At 38.1% G+C, this 24,119-nt stretch overlaps 1 protein-coding gene across 1 annotated transcript in view; it reads right to left on the reverse strand.

Moving 5' to 3' along the window:
* Window positions 1-24,119, reverse strand: part of SGK1 (serum/glucocorticoid regulated kinase 1) — a 133,253-nt gene that overhangs the window by 22,693 nt on the left and 86,441 nt on the right. The window contains exon 3 of the mRNA XM_012932864.2: window positions 16,023-16,098. Coding sequence (XP_012788318.2) covers window positions 16,023-16,098 — 76 coding nt within the window. The remainder of the gene's footprint in view (window positions 1-16,022; window positions 16,099-24,119) is intronic.

Genomic DNA, 24,119 nt, shown 5'->3' on the forward strand with positions numbered 1-24,119 from the left:
TTTTTTTCCTATTCCGAGAAGCTTATCTGCATACCCCTCCCCTAGATTTCCTTATAACCTAATGTCTAATTATCTTTCTTCCACTTCAAATTACCTGGTCACTTGGCCAAACTATTTACCATTGTCCAAAAAAAGGCATGAAGTCATATATACATCTAAGCAACATGAATACTCAGGTATGTTGTTTTTAGTTCTGCTCACAGAAAGGAGGTTTCTTCACTACTCTTTTTCAGAAACATACTTTAAAGGGCTACAGTTCTGTAGCTGACTGTTTCTCTCTCTCTCTACCTCTCTTTCTCTTTATCTTTCTAACTCTGTCTCTCTCTCTCTCTCTCTCTGTGCATGTGTATGTGTGTGTGAGAGAGAGAAAGAGAGATTGTATATGATGATGTCATTTATTCAATGATGCCATCTAGAATACAAGTTTTGTCTCACAAAGGCTAGGACTTTATATTTAACACTTGAATTTTAAAATTTCTAGGGATTCTATGTTTTCATTTACAGGTTTTTTAGTAGATAATAAATTTTAGAGAACATGTGACTGCTTTTATAATATCTCAGGATGCTTTGATATTTGAGGTTTGTTGTTTTCATTGACCTCTAACTCATCTGTTTGCTAGTAATATACATATTCTTTGTAAAACTATGAATATTTGATACCACATCAATTTGTCTAGAAAAATTTCAAGTAAAGATTATTACAATGTCCTCATAGACTACCTTACCATTTGCTTAATATTTAGATAATATTGAGTAAAATATGCACAACAGTCAGCATGAAATTTTTTATAGAGACTTAAGAAGATCATATAAAACAAATTATTTATTTTCTTTTTGGTTTTAGGCTATACCCAGAAGTGCTCAAGGCTTACTCTTATCTCTGTCCTCAGGAATCACACCCAGCAGAATTGGGGGTGGGGGTTCACGAGGGGGGAGGTTTGCGGAATTCAGTGCTGAGAATGTGAGAATGGAACCTAGGTTGGCCAGTGCAAGGAAAGTGACTTCCCTGATGATCTCATTCTCGTCCCTAAAACACATTTTATATTTACACAAAGAGACCACAACTTGGCGATGTAAAATTGCCAAACACTCCATACGCCATGATATGGTAACTCAGTTCTTTGGTCTAAATAGCATAGAAAAAAAGTGGAGTGTCGGTATCTTGATGCAATCACTACTAGAGGTGTCTAGTATTCCTACCTCCATTATTAGTTAACGCAAGATAGGCAATATGAAAGAAACCCCATTTTCCTCATAACTTGTCTGAAAGTTTTAAAGAGATCTTCAACTATGAAGACCACCAATAACCTCAAAGTTTTTGTCACCACTGAAAACACCTTCCTAGGCTATGTAAGGATATTGGGAATCTAATTGTAGCCCACGTTTCTTTAGTCTGGCAGAAACCTTTTAATTTGATGTTGTCCATTTGTTTATTTTAGCTTTATTGTCTTTGCTAGCAGAGTCATTCCATTGAAAACACCTTTAAGATTCAATCTTGGGGCCTATATTTTCTTCAGTGTATTTTATGAATTCTGGTCTGATCTCAAGTTTTTTTTTTTTTTTGCTTTTTTTGGGTCACACTCAGCGTTCCTCAGGGGTTACTCCTGGCTCTGCACTTAGTAATTACTCCTAGCAGTGCTCAAGGGACCATATGGGATGCTGGGAATTGAACCCAAGTTGGCCACGTGCAAGGCAAGTGCCCTATCCACTGTGCTATCACTCCAGCCCCATCTGATCTCAAGATATTTGATCTACTTTTTTTTTTTATTTCTTTTTCTTCCTCTGTAGGTAACATTTTATTTTTCTCAAATGACAACAGGGTTCAAGCCAGATGCTCTAAAATGATCAATATCTCATCATAAGAACAGTTGGAAGAGAGAGAGGTAATAAGTTGGGAAACTGGGCACTGTCCAGCTTTAGAATACTATTTTGTTCAGAAATCTCAATTTTCTGTTCAAAAGAGTTGTTTAATTTGTTTCTCTAGTTTTTTTTCTTGTATAAATTAGGGTAATGACATATTTTACCTGGGGTGAGGAGTGGATGGGTGGGGTGTTTAGGACGTTGGTGAAGGAAAGTAGGCAGTCTGATAGTGTCTCGTTAGAATGACATATGCATGAAACTCATTAGCAGTATGGGACTTTTTTGTTAAGTTTGAAGCTCTTTAGAAGAGAATAATCTATATTCTCTTTGAAAATCTTGCCAGCTTCTCATACAAGGAAGTAGGAAAAGAAATCAATGACTTCTTAAGAAGTAAGTTATTTAGAAGAAAGCCAAAGACCAGCATTGCCAGGTCTTGACTTTCTCAATGTCTTGCTCCACGCTGGCTCCAAGAGAGAGCAGCAAGTCTTTATCTCCTAGGGGAGATATTTCTGTCAGTTCTACAGGAAAGAAAGATGATCCGGACAATACTGAAAGAAAAAGTGTTGCCCCAAGAGTGAGAGTGAGGGAATTGTCGCAGCACCGAGCTCAGCGGGCTCTGGAGCCACTCTGACGCCAGCCAGTGATGCTCCCCACGTGGGGAAGTGGAAGATGGATGGAGGTTGGCAGTGATCTCTTTCTGCTGCTCTAGGAGTTCCTGGGCTTTTCCACCACAGGTTCACCTCTGTGACCTTCTCCGAGACTTCATTTTTCACTTCAGAGATAGCCAATTCGGGAGGGATGCAAGAGCTCGTGGTTTTAGTGAGGATTTTGTTGATTGCAGAGTTGTCCATTGAACCATTTGTGTCCTTGGAATTTCTTTATGTGATGGATCACTGCGGTGGCTTGAGAGTCCCCTAGAAGAACTCTCGGCTTCTCCTATCTCTGATGAACTTTAAGTTGACTTTTGTTTAAGGTGTGAGAGATGGGTCCGACATCATTTTTATGCATGTGGTGTATAAGATCATTTTTGTTTTTATTGTTATGTCCTGGATTTTATAAACATCCGACTTCCGTATTGAACCTTCACAGTCTGCTTCTCTAGAGCATATGGTTATATTATCGGTTTTGAGAGAACTTTATTTATGAGGTGTGATGATATGGAATTCTCCTAACAAAATAATTTATTGCAAAGTTGTTTGGTGGATGTTAAGAGTGACATATATAGGGCTGAGAATGTAGTTCAAGTGTAGAGCATATGCCATGCATATGTAAAATCCTGGGTCTGATCACTAACACAGTAGAGTCCCCTGAGCACTGTCAGGTGTGGCCCCACTTTTAAAAACAAAATTTTAGATATAACTTTTGCAGTTATTCATGTATTATGACAGCAATCCATTTAATAATCATATCTTTAGAAGATATATTAATAAAACAAGAATTCTAAGAAAGTTTTAAGGGAGAAACTAAACAGACTTGAACAAAGGCTGTTCATAAACGTGAATCATAAGCAGTGAACTTATTTTCTAAACTAAATAAGTTGGCTTATTTGGTAAAATAAGGTATGGTAAAAAATTTACCATAATTTTTTAAAAATAAAATTTTATATCTTGAGTTATATTGCACTCTCTACTCGTTTAGAAATGGTCATTTCAAAGAGACAAGATGCTCTCTACTGATTAGGATCTATGATAATTCTATTTCACAATTTATAAATTATTGCTTAAAATTATTTAAAAAATATAACGTGGGCTGGAGCGATAGCACAGTGGGTAGGGCATTTTTCTTGCATGCGGCTGACCCTCTAAGAGAGCCCAGCAAGCTACAGAGAGTATTCCACCCGCACAGCAGAGCCTGGCAAGCTACCCATGGTGTATTCGATATGCCAGGAACAGTAACTACAAGTCTCACTTGGAGACATTACTGATGCCCACTTGAGCAAATCGATGAGCAACAGGATGACAGTGATAAAGTGAAAATACAATGTAGCTCATTATGATACAACTACTTGAATTTCATTCTTTCATTTGTGTTATTTATATTCCCTTTTATATGTCAAATCAATCTGATTTGGCAAGGTCTTTTTTTTATAAGCCTCAACTTTAAAAGCAAAGATATTTTCTTTTTTCTTTCCATATTGTAAATAGTACACTTTTATTTCAACAAGTTTGCTATAAACCTCTCTGATAGGTTTTTAAAAAAGGAATAGCTTTTCTGGGTGCTGTGAGGGCAAACTGATAACCAGAAATTAACATGTTCCCCTCTGTAAGATACATAGTTCCATGCATCTATTAAAATGGTTAATAGAACGATTCATACAGAAGATACAATGTTTTAGTGCTTTTTAATGCAATTTTTGACTTAATCCTCATAATGACCTACTAAAAATGGTTATCATCACCTTATACATTGTTAAGATCAGAAGCTTATGGAGGTAAATGTTATTGTGCAACCAGGTAGAACAAAAAATGGCAAAGTTAGAGTGAATATTAGAGCTTTCTTGCATCAAGGCTTTGCTTTTGATTATTAAAGTAATCTTCTTCCCTATCTGTTCCACATGACAGTCCTTTGCATATCTATTGGCAGCTCTTTACTTTACGTGGATTTACACTATTTTATTTATAGTTGACCTCTCTGTGTTCTGTTTATCTGCTTGAACGTTCAAGGGAGAACACTCTTGCTTGGTTCTTCATAGACCCTAGCAGAGCTCTGGGCTAAAATGATACAGCATATCTCATTGCTGTAAATACAAACCTCATCATTACCTGTAATTCCTTCTTTGTCCAGCTTCCCTGGATCCCATTCAAAATCCTATCTCAGTTTGAATCTCATCCTTTGCCTATTGTACTTTCCCCAAACTGGGGTTGCATTCCAGCTATTTTCATTACAAACTCATCTCATCTTTTTTTAAGCAGCAGAAAGAGAACTGGAAGGGTTTTCTAGGGAATCTGACTTTAATTCTGAGTTAGCTAATATGACTTAATGTTTAGTTCTGGGCAAACCACTTGACTTCCTCAAGTATCCTTAGCATTAACACCCATTTTGTTTGTTGTACAGGGTGATTGAAGAGATCAGAAGAGATTATGTATGGGAGAGCAATTTGAAAATTGAAGTGTGTTATGTAATTTAATAACTTCAAGACCAGTATTGCTGAACTATAAATATAAAAATTTCCACTAAGAGGCAACCTTTTAATTGGTGCTAAGAGCTGTCACCCATTTCTGAGGAGCGAGTGTCAAGATCTCTAGAACTAACTATACTGCTCAATAATGTATAATCAAGTCCACACTTATTTAATGCTTTTTCCTAAATCTTTTGCATTTTCTTTACGCCCCTTTACACAGTGGTAGGGCGTTCGCCCTTCACGTGGCCGACCCATGTTTGATTCCTCCGCCCCTCTCAGAGAGCCGGGCAAGCTGCCGAGAGTATCAGGCCTGCATGGCAGAGCCTGGCAAGCTACCCGTGGCATATTGGATATGCCAAAACAGTAACAATAAGTCTCACAATGAGAGACGTTACTGGTGCCCGCTCGAACAAATCAATGAGCAATGGGATGACAGAGACAGTGACACACACACATATATATATAAAATATATATAATATATATTTCTATCAGAGTGAAAGATTTTCAGAGTAAGAAAGAATCTTTGAGCTGACTTATTTCAATAAGTTTTTAAATGAGTTTGCATGCTAATTCTAATTAGAGCCTACAGTCTAATTCTTTCCTCGCCTGTGTGTTGCAGATTTACATACTGCAGTCTCTCTGTGTTTCTTCCATCCTTATTCATCTTAACCCTCCATGGGACTGAAGAGGTAGTGCAGGAGTTAAGGTGCTTACCTTGCATGTAGCTGAGCCTGGTTGGATTCCTGGCACCACATGTGGTCTCCTGAGCACCACTAAGAGTGATCCCTGAGCACAGCTGGGTGTGGCACAGAAACTCCAAAACAGACTGACCAACCTATACCTAGCCCTATACTTCTAATCTCTATCCAGCACCTGACACTCTCTAAAGATCACACTAAGATAGCCTACTTTCATTATTATCCTTTGGCTAAATCTCTGCTATATCCACCTTTTATTTTTTCTTCTTGTTTTAGGACTCAGGAGCAATCCTTGGCAGTACTTAGTGGACCATTTTTAATAACTGGATGGAAGAAATGCAAGGAAAATGCCTTAATCCTGTACTGTTTCTCTGGCCCTTATGTGTAACTTTTCACTTTGTAAAATAATTTCTTTTTAAATCTCAAAAACTATATTTATATTTGATAAAATAAAATATTGTTGATATGGACAAAAAGCCAAATTCCTCTTTTTATTTATCTTTTCTATGATAGATATATAACCTCCTGCAATATTATCTTAAGTATTATGTAACATGTATTATGAGAGACTCTTCTTGAGCAAAAAGAAATCTGTCTAAGGCTCAATTTTTCAGCATGGGTAAAACAATAAGATACACAAGGACATTTCAATGTTAGCTACATTTAAAATCTACTAGGTTAAAAAAGGTTGCTGCCACATTAGTCTGATCTAAACCAATGAAACGTGAAATAATTCATTCTAGTAAGAGAAAAATAACACTAAAATAGTAAAGTTGTGCTAAACAAATTATGTTTCTTATTTAAGTGATAAAATTTCCTAGTAACATTTTAGCTATAATAAAATAGTCCTTAGGACTATGTAAATAAAAAATGTTGGGTATGAAAGGAATAACTTAGATAAAATAGATGCAAAAAATACTTGCAAAAATATTTTTAAAAAGAGTCTTAGAGAATCAGAAATATAATTCATTGTGAAATATTGTTGATGTAGTCTTGCGTAAAACAGCAGAAATAAGTGATTTTGACCAAAATAAAGAGGAAGAAAACTTGTGAGTGTGACAGAGGGAGAAAGAGACTTTGTTCCAACCATGCAGTTTGAGAAAGTTACTCTTACTTTTTCCCTGAGAACAGGGGTGGTGGTGTTATTGGGCCACACCAACATGTACTTAGGGCTTACTCTTGTCTATTCTCAGGGATGACTCCTGGTCTCTTCTGACAGTGCTGTGAAGCCATAGATGTGATGCTGGGAGTGGAATCAGGGTCAGCTCTGTGCAATGCAAGTTCCTTACTCTGGAAATATTTTTCTGGCCCCTAAATGTATCCGGGATAGCAGGACAGTCATTAAGATTGGACTTGACAAACTTTTGCTGTCCAATAGAACTCAAATACTAGATAAGCATGACTCAGCATAATAAAACAAAAATTTCGAAATAACACTTTACTATAGTTTATTAGGAAACATTTTATTAGGAAATATAATCTTCTTTGAACCTTAAATAGGTGGTTAAAATTCAAAGCAAAATCTAAGTGCTTTTACACTACAGACCCTTGCTTAAGAGGGTGTTATTTTATCTAAAGGTCTAGTTAAAGTCGAAAGGTTCTCTCCAGCTGGAGGATTCCTGCCCAGCCATATGTCTATTTTCAAGAAGCTTATCAGTCTTGTGTCTGGCGACATAGATAATGAAATACAGTGTGATGAACTTAGTGGTTAGTGAGAATAACTAGCTAGAGGTGAAGTAAAGCTTGACACAGTAACAGTAATGTAAATATGATGCTTTCTTCCAACCTATAGCTTGTAAAATACATAGTGAAAGGAGATTTGTATTCATATTTTTATAAATTATAATCCATTCTCCAAGTTTGAAGAACTAACATAAATTGACCATAACACATTTTTATGTCCATAAAAATCTGGGCATTATTTTCTTTCACTGTGTCACTGTCATCCCGTTGCTCATCAATTTGCTTGAGTGGGCACCAGTAATGTCTCCATTGTGAGACTTGTTCTGACTGTTTTAGGCATATGGAATTCTCCCCGGGTAGCTTGCCAGGCTCTGTTGTGTGGGCGAGATACTTTCAGTAGCTTGTGGGGCTCTCCGAGAGGGACAGAGGAATTGAACCCCGATCGGCCATGTACAAGGCAAACGCCTACCCACTGTGCTATTGCTCCAGCCCATTATTTTCTTAGTCCTTACAAATCATTGTGATCTCTTGTTAATATTTTAATTTTGAAGGTAAAAGAAATGGTAGCACAAAAAGGGTGACATCACTTGCCCCCAAATGTGCAGTTAATTGATAGGCAATACATTTAGTAGCAAACTCAGGTGGCCTTAATCAAGACATCACAGTACTCACTACAACAGATACTAAGTAAACCCTGAGCTATTTCCTTCTATTTCATTCCTGGCCCATCAGGAGTTCTTGACTGGCCAACCGATTCTCTCTGATGTGAGATCAGTTGACTGAAACATACAAAACTAAGAAGGATTGTGGTTACTAGATCTAAAATGGAGGGGTTGAAAAATAAGTTCAATTTTGAAGAATCTGCGTTGGTGAAGCAGGGGAAGTCAAAAGCAGCCTATACAAGAACAAAGTTCTTAGAGCTGTGTCCCATGTTTTCCAAAGCCTAGCTCCATCTCAGTGTCCAATTGGTGACATTACATAATCCTGGGTGACTTTTATCACTGAGATGATCACCCTTTATTATAATTAGGATATGACTAAATGAGCCCAATTCTCTAGGTGGATAGGTAAGGGGCCCTGGTAATGATCTTTAGAGAAATAATAAAACTTAAAGAAGAGATTTCCTAGGCCCCAGTAGCACAAAGACAACATCCGTTGACATGCAAATCCCGAGGTCTTTGGCATAGAGAAACCCAGGCACCACCAAACATAGAAATCCAAGGCCCCACCCAGAGAAAGGTGGACTCCTCAAGAAAGAAGAAGCTGCAGAAGAATCAGAGATTATAAAAAACCATCGGCGCAAGAATGAGATTATGATGGAACCATCACCAGTGCAGGAATGTGACAACACAGGGACTCATTTTTATGCATATATAACTTCATGGGGAAAAAACATTTGAATACATTGTGTAAAACCTCCAAATATCATGTGGGGCTTGCTTTTCGAAGCCAGTTTTCTCCCTTGAAGATGTATCTTTGTTTTGTCTCTTTGCTTGCTCTTTCAAGACCTCTTGAACATTTATTTCTTTTCTCCCTCCGCGCCCCCCCTCCCCCGCCACCATTCACATCTTTCTAGGTTTGTTCAATGAAATACTACCTTGCTTCATTATTTTACCTTCTCCTTCCCCCCCCATCCCCCCCCCGCCGAAAGGTAAAGGCAATGGACCCAGAATGCCTGTGCTGAGGTTGGGACTGATTTTCCTTTTCTGAAAGGAGCTTGCTACAGCCCGAGTTCATAGCTACCTGAGTCATAATATTGTGGCAGGGATCACTTCTTTTAGAACAACATCGACAAAGTTTGACCGCTGCCTTGTGGAAGCTGTGGGGCATGAACGTTGTGCCATGTTGGTGCTTGCAGCATATTTTTTTGTCCCTGAATGCTTAGTGACTAAGGTAGATTGAGCAGAAAGGTGGAAACACTTTTTTTTCTCAGGTCTACCACCCTCATTCCCCACTTTACTGAACCACTGGGAGCATATTCACAGATGTTCGCTAACTGGTATATCTCTAAAGGTAAGAGGCAAAGTATACACTGGACAAAGTATTTCCGACAGAGAGTTTCCATGTAAGCCAAGTGTGTTTACTTCTTATCATGATTTTCTTTTTTGCTAGATAAGGGTGTACTTGAAGCAATTGTTTTCTCAATATGTTAACAGCCTTTTGCTTATTTCATGATTTTCTTTTTTGCTAGATAAGGGTGTACTTGAAGCAACTGTTTTCTCAATATGTTATCAGTCTTTTGCTTATTTGGGTTTGGGGGCCATACACAGTAGTGCTCAGGTCCTACTCTGGCTCTGTGCTTCAGGGTCATTCCTGTCAGTGCTGTGGGACCAGGCAGAGCTGAGGTAGGACTACGGCTTCCTGTTTACAAAGCATGCTGGCATGCACTCTGCATATTGAGTTATCTGTTTGATTCAAATTTTGTTTTATAAAAAAAAATTCTAAAATTGTTTTTCTTCACTTTTTATAAAGTCCTCTTTCTCCTTATATTAATTCTGCACTGTAGCACTGTCCTCTCATTGTTCATCGATTTGCTTGAGCGGGCACCAGTAACATCTCCATTATGTGACTTGTTGTTACTGTTTTTGGCATATTGAATATGCCACGGGTAGCTTGCCAGGCTCTGCAGTGCAGGCAGGATACCCTCGGTAGCTTGCCGGGCTCTCAGAGAAGGACAGAGGAATCGAACCCAGGTTGGCTGCATGCAGGGCAAATGCCCTACCCGCTGTGCTATCGCTCCAGTCCATACTATATTAATTCAGTGATCCAATTATATGTTTCTTAAAATATTGAAATGTGGTGTTGGAGTGATAGTATCATGAGTATATCATTTGCCTTTCATGCAGCTGAGCAGGGTTCAATCCTTGGAATTCCATATGGGCCCTTGGCACCCCACCAGGAGCAATTCCTAAGTGGAGAGCCAGGAATAACCCCTGCACTTGCCAGGTGTGACCCAAAAAGCAAAAATAAAAAAATAAAATAAAATACTAAAATGTTTCTGAGTTCATGTTTTCAAACATTAAGTTATTTTAGTTTAACATGGTTCATAAGCTATCACTGATCTCAAATAAATATAAATGTATCACTTCATAGATATTTTTGGACTAGAAATTTTAAAATGTACTGAAGTAATGTACAATCATGAAAATATTAATTGATGTCTCTGGGGAAAGTTGGAACAAGAATGATTCTTGATATTTAATTTTTACTTATAAGAAATCTAGATGTTTTGAAAGTCCCAAAGGTACAATCCACTTTTTTCTGCTACAAAAGGGTTTTAAGTAAAAGCCCAGGGAGAAATTATGTTTTCCTATTGAACAAAGAGTGCTCAGTTTAAAAAGCATTCTCAGTTAAAATCATGACCTTTACAAAAAACAAAACAAAACAAAAACCACCACCACCACCACCACCACCAAAACTTTGTTGTTTAATACGACTTCAATATTGAGCTTCCTCTAAGCATAGACTATTATCTATTGGATAATAGTACTGGGAAAAACATACATTCTAAAATGTGGGGAACTCATGTTAGCTTGAAATTCTAATTTAAGAGGATGTTACAAGCCTCTGTAGGACTAACAATTGAAAAAGAAAGTTCTGCAAAAACAAACAACTTAAGTTTCAAACCCTAAAATCAAAGACAACAGTTTTAACAGGCTCTTAAGAGAGCCTGAACTTGTGTGGCCTGTTTTCCTACTGTCAGAACAAATGCTGGGAATGCATGAATGAGAGGCAAGTTCAATAATTAAAAAGAAAATGACAGGATTATAGGTGATCAATTTTCTTTACGTTTCCCTTCCAGTTTAAGGCTAGCATATGCTACTTCTTTTTTTCTTTTCCTTTTCCTTTTTTTTTTTTTTTGAGGGGGCTCCCTAGCAATGATCAGGGGGACCTGAGTCCACTCCTCATAGTTCTTAGTCTTGTTATGTGGGATTCAGTGTCGGACTTAGCAGGCATGTGAGCTGCCTGAACTATATCTGGCATTGTTCAGGTGACCACAGATACTGGGTACTGAATGTGGGGTCTCGCTATTCAAGACACATGCTCCAACACTCTTAACTATCTTCCCAGCCCTCATCTGCTAATTTTATGTCATGTAAAATAAAAAATTACTTTTCTTTCTCTTAACTTCCAGTATCTGCATATGGCCACTGAGTATACAGTCCTGATTTCTGGCAGTCACACAGAAACACAGAGAATATGATGAGTCAATAAAATGGGATTTAAAAAAAAATAGAAAAATAAAAATGAAGGCAGGGGGGATAAAAGAATCAATATGAAAATCTAAGCAGAGTAGATTTTAAAGTAAACTATGTCTTGGTAATTCCTTGTTCAGAATAAAACAATTTTAAGCTTTTTCTATCAAGGAATGTGGACTAGTTATCCTTAGTATCTAATACTACTGAAACAGTATCATGAAACTATACACTAGATTAAATAGGCAAACTATTATCTGATTATGCCTGGCTTTGGATGAAAATACTCTAGTAACTAAAATATATTTCTCAGAAGTAAATAGGGAATTATTGTATCAAAGCTATTTTAAGTATAAACATTATTTTAGGTATCATTGCATCAAAGAATGCTATATTTTGTAAAGAATCTTTAACAGGCCCTTAAATATTTATGTTGCAAAAGAACCACGTTAGCTTAGTTTTGCTTTTATTAGAATTGAAGGCACACAGAGAAAGTTTTATAATGCATATATGCTGAAGAAGTAAAGTCATGCTGAGTGTAGAAAATATAGGAGAAATGATAGCCCCCCTCAGATTTAAACTCCAAGTCAATGACTAGTAAAGAAAAAAGAAAAATGTATTTCTTAAACTGGATGGATGTATATCTTCTAGTCCAAACACATCAGAGTCAAAAACCAAGTTAAAAAAGGCAGTTAAAGCAGCTTATAAAGAAAACACACTACATTCATGGGAGTAATAATTTAAACGATCACTGACTTCTCATCAGAAATGACAGCAGCCAGGAAACCAGGGACCAAAATCTTTAATAATGAGAAAAATCACTCACCCCGAATTATGTAGCTAGCACTATAGGCCTTCAAGAATTAAATAAAATATTTTCATCTATGAAAGAAAACTAAGAGATACTGTCAGAAATATTTTAACAAAAGAAATGCTAAAACAAGTTAATCAGAGCTAAGAAAATTGGATCCCAGAGGAAAACTACTTTTTAGGAATTAACAATAGCAGACATGGCAAATGTCAAGCCAGAGTGATAGTACATCGAATAGGGTATCTGCCTTGCAGACCACTGACCCTCGTTTGATCTCTGGCATCTCACATGGTCCCCAGAGCACAGCCAGGAGTAATTTCTGAGTCAAGAGCCAGGAGTTAGCCCCGAGTATTGCTGGGTGCAGCCCTCAAAAACTAGAAGTGGCAAATGTCTGGAAAAATAGTAAAAGTGGCTTTTCTTTACATACACAGTAGTATAAGGCTTATCTTATGTGTATAAATTATGTACAGAGGTATACATATATGTGTCTACATTATAATCATGCTGAAAAAGTATGGAAGGAGGGGAGGTCGGTTCACATCAATGATTTGTGAAAATTTGAAGTGATTTATTGAAATCCCAAGAGTAGCTTTTAACTCAATAGATACAACCATATTGACTCCTAATCCCCTCCCCCCATCCCGCCCCAGATAGTTCAGAAGTCAAGAAAAGCTGGTAAGATTGAAAAGGACATATGAAAACAAGTAATAAGATGATATGGCTATATATAATTGCATCAACAATGACATTAACTCTAAATAATCTAAACATTTCAAATAAACAAGAGATTTTTGGATATGATAAAAGAAAAACAAGTCTACAAGGTATATGGGAAAGCAATTTAAGGGACATTTAAGTAGAAAATAAATGGATGACAAATATATAACATATAAAGAGTAAGCATAAAAAGACCTAGGGGCTGAAGAGATAGTACTGTGGGTAGGACATGCGGCGGATCGAGTTCCTAGTATTCCATTTGGTACCTTCAAGCCAGGAGTAATTCCTGAGTGCAAAGCCAGGAGTAATCCCTGTGCATCTCCGGGTGTAACCCAAAAAGCACACACACACACACACACACACACACACACACACACACACACACACGAAGACCTAGTTTTGGTGGGAGAGACAGTAAAGTTGATAAGGTTCTTCCCTTGCATGTAGCTGACCCAGGTTTCATCCCTGGCACCTTATTTGGTACTGCAAGCACTTTCAGGAGTGATCCCTGAGCACAGAGCCAGGTGTAAACACTGAGCACTGCTGGGTGTACCCTCAAACCACCACCTCCCTGTAAAAAAGACTAGCCTAGGTAAATTAATATCAGAGAAAAGAAAAACACCAAAAATTAAAAAGACACCAGGAAATCATGACAATTATGAGCACATATACTTCGTAGAAACACACAGAAAGCAAAATAAAACAAAAAATCCAAAACAAAATGACCAATTTAATAGAAGCAAAAGAGAACTTCATCACCATAGTGGGTTTTTTAACATTCCAATCTCAGTAACTGATTACACAGCAATCTCCACTTGCCAAAACTGAATATAGAGCTATACTTTGAGAATGAGTTAATGGGACAATTTTCACTAGATGAGATACTGCAAGAGGGACACTATATCTTTAAAACCCTGTCAGTAGCATAAAAATAATAAGTTTTAGGGGTCAAGAGATCATACAGGAGGTAAGGCTGCATGGTTATGACTGTGGTTCAAATCCCTGGCACCACAGATGGTCCTTTGAGGACTGTCATGGGATATTTCAAAGCAGAGAGGCAGAAATAACCCCTGTGGGCTCGAGCGATAGCACAGCGGGTAGGGCGTTTGCCTTGCACGCGCCTGACCCAGGTTCGAATCCCAGCATCCCATATGGTCCCCTGAGCACCGCCAGGAGTAATTCCTGAGTGCATGAGCCAGGAATGACCCCTGTGCATTGCCGGGTGTGACCCCCCCCCCCCAAAAAAGAAAGAACCCCTGAGCACTGCCAGGTATGGCCTCAAACCTTGCCCCCTGCCCCCTTCACCGTAATCAAATAAAAATTATAAAAAGAGAGTAGATCTGGAACATTTTTATTTCTCAATACGTTCTAGTTTTTCGTGTATGTAATTTCTTCTGCTCCTCAAAAACAACTTGAGCATTACTTTTCTGGATCTGTCATATTCACCCTTTTTCACCATTGCATTCTCTTTACAAAACAATATTAGCAAGTAAATTATGGTAGGTTTTTTTTGGAGGGCTGTAAAAATAATAAATGACCATGATGGCATATTGGATGCCAATTTGCTTTGTGATTCTTACACTCTTTTTAAAATAATGTAATGCAGAAACGAATGATTTTTTTGACAAATAAAATTGAAAAATAAATTTAGATCATAAACCTTAGAGAGTTCTTTTTTTCTCATTCTCAACCCATCTCACTTCTGCTAACAGGCAAAATTTCTAGTTCTCTTTCATGAAGGAAGGATTAAAGCACAGATTTTGTCCAAGATGCTTTCCAGAGGACCAGCTTTCTCTTCTTAGGAGGTGGCATAGGTTCTCCTACCTGCTCTGTGCATGGGTCTCTTACGGGTATGAGTTTTGAATACTCAGTTAACTTCTTTCAGTTCTGACCCCATCTCATTCAGGCATAGTGAAAAGTTGCCTGCTTCCCGAGGTGCCAAAAGCTCTAGGTTCTTGTGAATGCACATTGTAAAGCTGTGAGATCTAATACAGTTATTAGGTATCACCACTAGTTCTCTACTTAATTAGACCCTCTCTAATTAGAAAAGGTGAGAGCTCTAGTATCATTCTCTGAATTATTTTAGCTTTTTTTGCTTAACCTTTTATTTGCATTTCCAATGCCTTTGCTTCATGCAATTAGGTCTCATAGTGCAGTGTGTTTATGTATAAAAGAACGAAAACGTATCTTTCTAGAACACACCTTTTTTTGCTTTTTGGGTCACACCTGGCAATGCACAAGGGTTACTCCTGGCTCTGCACTCAGGAATCACCCCTGGCAGTGCTCAGAGGACCATATGGGATGCTGGGAATCGAACCTGGGTCGGCCGCGTGCAAGGCAAACGCCCTACCCGCTGTGCTATCACTCCAGCTCCTCTAGAACACACCTTTTGATTGGTTGTCATTTTAAGTTATACAACTTGAAGCCTATTTTGAGATCTTAGAAAGTAATATTTCTTCTTATTCTGATTAGATTTATACTCCTGGGTTAAGAATGCAAGTCATGGACCAGAGACATAGCTTAATGGGCTGAGCACATACTTTGCATGTAGGACTTCTGGGTTTGATCCCTAGCACTGCAGGGTTTCTGGAGCACTACTGGAAGTGATTTCTGAGCACAGAGCCAGGAGCTCCTAGGCACCTTAAGGTATTGTCTCTGCTCCCATTCAATAATGGAAGTCATACTTGCCCTTTGCACATTATGAAGTTATATTACAAATCATGAGAGATTTTAATCCTTCCTGCTTGGAGAGGAATGGACCATTATACTTGCTCAATTTAGTGCTCTACCCATTTCTCTTCTCCCCAAGTTCATGTGGTACGTAGACCTACTCGTCTGCTCCTTCATTACTTACAAAGCTGATCCTGATAGTTCCTGTGCTTTAGTAACAGAGAAGAAAAAATGCAAGGTTGAACTGCATTTCCTCCAAATATACCTGAATCATCATTAGTCCAGTAGGTTCTTGGATCAGGCTTGGTCAGGATGCCGGCATGACTACATGGCTCTTTCACCTTGAAAACATAAGAAGAAAAGGAATGTTGTGAAAATGATTTTATGAGTTTGCTGTTTCTGGCTTCCAGCTATAAAGGTAAGAGTCCAACCTGAGGCTAGCATATATGACTTATCAGTGCCCTGATTAGGGATTTCAACCATCCTGGTTTACAAGGACAGTGCTGGTTTTAGCACTGGAAGTCCAATATCTTGGATATCTTGGAAATCTTTTAATTCTGGGAAAACTGGAAATACTGGTGACCTTAGGCTTGCTGGAGGTTCATGGCTGCTGCAGTACTTGGGTATAGAACTCTCTTCCCTTTTCCTCACCTTGTGCACAGTATGCCACAGTCCTGAATAATTAGCAAACTTATTAGTATAAAGACACTCATCACACAAAATGTGTTTTGAACTCCTCAATAACAGAACTGGCAGTTTTCTTACATAGTCTGACAAAACAAAAAATAAGGAGGAGCTATTCATTTCTCTGCCCCAAACCTTTGTGTTTATGGCAATCATCAGAAGTAACCTCACCAGATCTTTTCTTTTTTCTTTCTTTTTGATTTTTGGAGTAACCCCTCCAAAATTCAAAGGGTTACTCTTTGAATGCAGCAGTGTTTAGGGGTTACTCCTGATGGAGCTCAGGGAACCATATGGAATGTTGGGAATGGAACTAAGGTTGGCCATGTACGAGGCGAATCCCCTACCCACTGTACTATCATTCTGGTACCACACCAGATCTTTTCTAATGATCTAACAAATCATACTAACAAACTGAACTTTGAAAGGAAAATAATATTTCAAATACATCAGTTAGAGGAGTTAAAGAAATAGTACACTATGCAAGGCACCTGCCTTACACTCAGCTGACATAGATCTGATCCCCTGTACTGTATATGAACCCCTGAGCCCTACCAGGTGTGATCGCTGAGCACAGAACCAGGAGAAAGCCCAAAATACCTCTGGGTGTGGCCTTAATAAAAATTAGCCATAATTCTAAGAAAAATGTTATCTAATACACAATAACACAAATTTCAGTCGCTAATAATATGTATTTATTCCTGTGGATTTTTAGATTTTTAGGTCAGATTGGATCTTCAACCCATGGGCCTAGTTCAGTTTTAGTTCTCTGCTTTGGGACCAGCTTATCTAAATGGCAAAAGGGCAAGAGACCATGATTAGGTTCTAAATACCCTGAGAGCACATTTGGAACTTTAGTTCATGCAAAGTCTACTAACATTTCAACCAGCCCCCCAGCCCCGCTCCCCCAAAAGTCACATTTCCAAACCTAATGTCAGTGGTGTCTGGATATAGCCTACTTACTTTATTAGGATGTAATGCAAAGGCTATAAAACTATAATCTTATCAGAGAGGACGTTGGAAGAAGGGATACAATCCATCAAGATGTGAATTGTGAGTAGTTTTAAAGAAAAGCTAATTTTAATGTTCTGTTTTTAAGTAGCTCTTAAAAATAAATTTTTAAAATTAATTTTCATTTGATTATTTGTTTTGTTTCTTGGGGGGTATTTTTGATGTTAAAACAGACACTAAATTTTGTAGTGTAATAATTTGATTACTGAAAAAATTTTCTAGTCTTTACTACTTAATGGTGAAATTCCTTCTATTATAGTGATAGTCAAAGTAATCAAGAGTGCCACTAAGTGTATTGTTTAGTTTCATTGACCCTTCTTTTCATGGAAAAATCTATGGATGAATAAAGCAGAGCATCAATTTATAATCTGGCACTAGCAATTTCTCTTGTTATGAATCAATATCAAAGAATCTGTAAAAACCAGACTGTCTTGAATCTGCATACCCATAGCATTATAGATATAGTAACAACTTAAATATCTATGAATGGGGGCTGGAATTATAGTATAGCAGGTAGGACTCTGGTCTTGCATGGATCCTACCTGGGTTCAATTCCTGGCATGTCAAAAGTTTGCCTACACATTGCCAGGAGTGATCCCTGAACACAGAGCCAGGAGTAAGCCCTGAGCACTGCTAGATGTGGCTCAACTCCCCCCAAATCTATAGATTGATAAATTAATAAATAAAATGTAGTGTATAAATACTTTAAAGAGAAGAAAACCATGCTATATGCAGCAACTTGGATGAAATTTAGACTTGTTAAGTGAAATAAGCTAGACATAGTAGGACAAATATGCAGAAAACTGCCTATAGAGAATGCTCTCTGATGTAGTCAAACTATAGAGCAAATCAAATGCAGTTGCCAAGAAGTGGGAAAATGGGGAATGAGGTAGTGCTATCTAATGGAATAAAGTTACAATTTTGTGAATTCTTGAGTCCTGAGCAACATTATGCCTGAGCCAATACTGTTGGATTGTACACTCAAAAAGGATAGATTTCATCTTGTTTTCTTAACAAGGAAAGAACTAGAAATGAATGACATCCTATGACTGTTAGTAGATTAAATAAAATATCTGATATATTTGTAGGAAAGTTGAATTTATTGTTGTTTTTTGAGTGACACATGGCTGTGCTCAGGGCTTATTACTGGTTCTAGGTTAAGGGATCACTCCGGGCAGTACTCCAGGAACTATATGGGATGCTGACAGTCAAACCTGGGTCAGTCTTGTACCAGGCAAATGCCCTACTCACTGTATTATCACTCTGGTCACATGGAGGCTGATTTTTGATGAAATTTTTCATACTATAATTATTTTGTCTGAGTGTATGGAGAGTAGGCAAGCCTCAGGCATGAAGGAACCGGCAGAGGAACCCAGGTCTGCGGGACCTGGAGCTGAGATCTCCAGACCTGCTCCAATTGGGACTGGACCTCCTCCACCCAGATCCCCCATTTTCCAGTAGCTAGGCAGCCACTGGACTGCCCCCCCCCACAAACTGCCCCCCCACCAGCACCATATAATCCCATCAATGGCCAAGATCCAGAGATTATAAAACAAAGCTCCAGTAAGGTACCTTTTATTGTCTAATTCTCTCTCTCAGAGAACCCAGCAAGTTATGAGTGTATTCTGTCCGAATGGCAGAGCCTGGCAAGCTCCCTGTGATGTATTTGATATGCCAAAACCAGTAACAATGATGGGTCTCATTCCCCTGACCCTGAAAAAGGCACCGTTGGGAAGAACGAGTAAAGAGAGGCTGCTAAAATCTCAGGGCTAGGATGAATGGAGATGTTACTGGTGCCGGCTCGAGAAAATGGATGAACAATGGGATGACAGTGATACAGTGATAATTATTTTAATTTAAGAAATCATGAGCTTAAAGGTGAAACTGATAATAATAGCATTAAACTGAGGCTATAAAGACTATAAAACCAAGCTCCTGGAAGTGCATGGCCGCTTTGTGGACTAGGCGACATCTTAAGGCCTAGTTCTCTGGGAGAACCTGGCAAGCTACTGAGAGTTTCCTGCCCACATGGGAGAGTCTTGAAAACTCCCCATGGCATAGTAATATGCCAAATACAGTAACAATGATGGGTCTCATTCCCCTGACCCTGAAAGAGCCTCCAATGCGGCACCATTGGAAAGGACGAGTAAAGAGAGGTTTCTAAAATCTCAGGGCTAGGATGAATGGAGACGTTACTGAGACCGCTCAAGAAATTCATCGATCAACAGGACGATGATGATGATGATGATGATGATGATGATAGATAGATAGATAGATAGATAGATAGATAGATAGATAGATACTAGCAGTGGGCTGGAGAGAGTATGGGGGTTAACATGCTTGCCTAGTAACTGCTCAACTCCTGTTCTGTTTCTGGTACTGTGTAAGATCCTCTTAGTAAATAGCCAGGAGTAGCTCCTGAGCACCACCAAACATGACCCATACTACAACCTCCCACCTTCCAAATAAAACAGATCAGCACCATTCCATGTATGACACTTTGAGCAGCACTGAAAAACACACAAAATACTTGACTAACTTTGAAATTAACTGTTAGAACCGTACTTTTTAAATTGAACTGAAATCTGGATCCCTGAAATATTCTTCCCTGACTCAAATTTTACCAGGGACATACTCTCCTTCATAAAGCAATACTTCAGGTCTTTGAAAGAATCATATTTTCTTACCTCCATTAGTAGCAACTGGTCCTCTTACCCTCTACTGCATCCCATGAAATTGTTTTAATATTATTATTTAATATAAATGAAATAGTAAAGGAATAGTTTTCTACTGAAGCTCTTCCCCAGAAGTCATCCCCCGTGGAGCAAATCATTTAGGAATAACCAGACCAGGGCTAGAAAAAAACCTTTAAACATAGTTGGCTTGAGGGTTGAGGCTTAGGGAGAACGACTATTACTGTCACTTTTCTGTACCTTTTTATTTTCAAGAGGCCTAATTTATTTTATGACTTTCACTCCAAGTGGGAAAATTGTCAAGTATGAATGGTTTTGTTCTCCATAGATCTCTAACCATCCTGCATTTTAGTGTAGATCAAACAAATGCCATTCCTCAAGTTCTATTTACATATAAATAGCTATGTCTATTTGCTTGAAGAATATTCTACATATCAAAGCTGCTCTCTCTGTTTATTTATTTATTTTGCAGCACTGGGGATACACTCAGGACTTCACACATGCAAGGCAAGTGCTGTGCCACTGAGCTACATCCCCATTCTAAAGCTGCTCCTTTTAAAATTCAGTCTTCAATAATTCCTTCTTATTCTCTGTGTTACATGCAGTGGTAGCATGTAAGTATAATTTGTTGCTCTTCATGATTCCCTAGCATCACTATGGCTGCAAAAACACTCTGGAGTACATGGCATTTCTTTTCAACATAAGTCTATGCAAATTCATTAATGTCATAATACACTGTGACAGTTTATAAACAAGAACCTATAGCCAATAACTCCTGCAGTTTTAATTATTTTATAGAAGTGAAGAAATTCATTATCAGGTGCCAATCTTACAAGACTTCACAAGACCCCTGCAGTTTGGTAGAGTGTTAGTGGTAGAAATGTGGTAGTACTTGGACTGACTCCTGAATATATCCACATTTAGCTTGCTGGTTCTTTCCCTCTCTCCTAGGAAAAGGGCATACCATAAAACACACATCTTGGAAACATGATTGAAAATTGATTAAAAGGTGATAATAACTCTGGATAAGAACTGGTGCTGAAAGAGGTAAAGAAGCAAACATGATAACCTCTCAGTATCTGTATTGCAAACCACAATGCCAAAAGGGAGAGAGAGACAAAGAAGGAAAGTCCCTGCCATAGAAACAGGCTGAATGGGGGTGGGTGATGGGAGAAAAACTGGGGACATTGGTGGTAGGAAATGTACACTCGTGGTGGGATGGGTGCCAAAACATTGTATGAGTGAAACCGGTCATGAGCAACCTTGTAACGGTTTATCTCACAGTGATTCAATTAAAAATAAATTTAAAACTAAAATGAGAGGTGATAATACTACAAGAACAACAAAAATTACAGTTTTAAATAATTATATAAATTCATAATTATATTAAATTTATAATATACATAAATAATAATTATGTAAATTTCAAGCACACATAAATAAACATAATAAACCTGTATGTACCTATAACTAACCTATAAACCAGTTTTAACAATGATCAACATTTTACTAATCTTATTGGACTTGTTACCCCTATTTTCAGGATGGGATATTTTAAAGAAAATTTTAGGTACTTTATCTTATAATTTATTAGAATTTGTTTTTAACTAAAGACTTTGGAAAGGGATAGGCTGGGCCACTCCTGGCGGTGCTCAGACTTATTCCTTGCTCTGTGCTCAGGGTTCACTTTTGGAGGTGCCCTGAAGACCATATGTGGGTGCAAGGGATTGAACTAAGGCTGGGCATTTATAAAGCAAACACCTTAACCCAATGTTATCTCTTTGGTCCTGTAATTGATGACTTTTTTTGTTGCTAACCACAGGCCAGTACCATAGCGAGCAATTTCAATAATTGAATTTTATCAAAGTAAATAAAGTTTATTAAATTTATTTATTTAATAAATGGCTGACAAGAGTTCTGAAGTAATAGCACTAGTCTGACTGCAGAGAAATTTGGAACTGAATTTAAAAATAGACCATTTAAAATTGTGAAAGTCAGTGGAAAGTACCCCCACTTATCTATAAATTATTCTTTGGGGGAAATATCATGAAAATAATTTTTCTCTTATACGTGGTAACATTATTTTTTGTTTGGGGGCCACATCCAGAGATTCTTAGGCCTTAGTTCTAGCTCTGTACTTCATGATCACTTCTGATGGTACTTGGGGACCCATATGCGATCCCAGGGATTGAACCAGGGTCACATATGTGCAAAGCAGGTGCTTACCCTCTGTATTAACTCTCCAGTCTCAGTGTTGGTATTATTTGTCCATCTACTTCCAATAGGTTCCTGAGAGGAAAGGACTGACAATTTCTTTCTTGATACAATTTAAAATATGAAGGGAAAAGACCATTGTAGAATTCTTAATCACTATAGTTTTGAAATTTAAATATACTTCTATTAATTACTATACCCAAGGCTGGAGTGATAGTACAGTGGAAAGGTTGCTTGCCTTGCATGCAGCTGACCCTGGTTTGATCCCTGGCATCCCATATGGTTCCCTGAGCCTGTCAGGAGTGACTCCTGAGCACAAATACAGGAGTTACCCCTGAGCATTGCTGAGTGTGGCAACCCCCAAAAACATAGCATAAAGAAAGTTACTATATCATGAGGGGCTGGAGCCATAGCACAGCAGTTGGGCTTTTGTCTTTCACTCGGCCAACCCAAGTTCGATTCCTCCGCCCCTCTCAGAGAGCCCGGCAAGCTACCGAGAGTATTGAGCCCGCACGGCAGAGCCTGGCAAGCTACCCGTGTGTATTGGATATGCCAAAAACAGTAACAATAAGTCTCTCAATGAGAGATATTACTGGTGCCCGCTCGAACAAATCAATGAGCAACAGGATGACAGTGACTATATCATGAGAGCATTAGAAGGGTAGAGACCTTTTAAAAAAATTCTTGATTTGGGAGACACACCTTGCGGTACTCTGGGCTTACTCTTGTTCTGTGCTCAAAAATTACTCTTATTAGTGCTCAGGGGATTATATGTGGTGTTAGGCATCATATGTGGAAATGTTTGGGGAAAAATGTGGTTATGGAAATTGACCGGGGTCACACACATGTAGAACATGTACCCTGAGCCCTGTGCTGTCTCCCCTAGGTGAAAGTTGTAATATTGTCAGGATTTCTAGAAAGGAATGGATTAAAGTCCTTTTCATTTATTCCACCTCATGCAATCTGAAATTACAAAGTTAAAAATACTACAGATTCAAATATAAATTTAGAATCATCTATCATAATGGCATAAGAAAAATAGATCAGAACAATTTTCTGACAAACATTCATTATTGTTATCCTCTCTAAATTAGTACAAAAAATTCACGTATAATTTCCTATATTTCACCTTAGCAAGGTTTGCCAATGTCATTGTTTCTTCCTCTAACACAATAGAAACTTTCAAAACACTTGTCTTTAAAATACCCAGAGAAGTAAGCTTTCTCCCATTTCAGCTTACATGTTCAAGTTTAAAGAAAGCAAGTGCACTTCATATTTAGGCAGATAAATTTGCTTCTCAAACTTCTTGAGTGAGGGTTTAAGAAAGTGTTCCCTGAACTTTATACAGCATGGAAAGACATTATGCACAAACTAATTCTGAATTCAGTTCTGTGTGTCCAAGAAGAAAAATTCTTGCATGTTTCTCTTGTATAGGATTACTATCAACAAGTATTTATTGAGCATTTTCTAAGGCTGAGACACTCTCCTTGTTTAAAGATTAAAAAAGAACTCATCGAGTGCAAAGGACTTTATATTCTGAATGGGGATCGGCATATCCATAGAGCAACACAGACACTGAGAGGGCCTCTAAACAGAACATGAAGTTTGTGGTAGTCTCTAAATTTTGTCAGAATTTATGAGGAAGCAATTGTGAGAAGAGTTGTTAATCAAGCTACCTTAAAAAAAGGAGTTGCGGACAAGTTTTAAAATATTGGCAGCAAGGGGATTGGTGGGCAGGCAGAAGAAAGTTATTTCAGGCCAGC

The sequence above is a fragment of the Sorex araneus genome, chromosome 4 (genome assembly GCF_027595985.1).
Source record: "Sorex araneus isolate mSorAra2 chromosome 4, mSorAra2.pri, whole genome shotgun sequence".
Taxonomy (NCBI): Eukaryota; Metazoa; Chordata; class Mammalia; order Eulipotyphla; family Soricidae; genus Sorex; species Sorex araneus.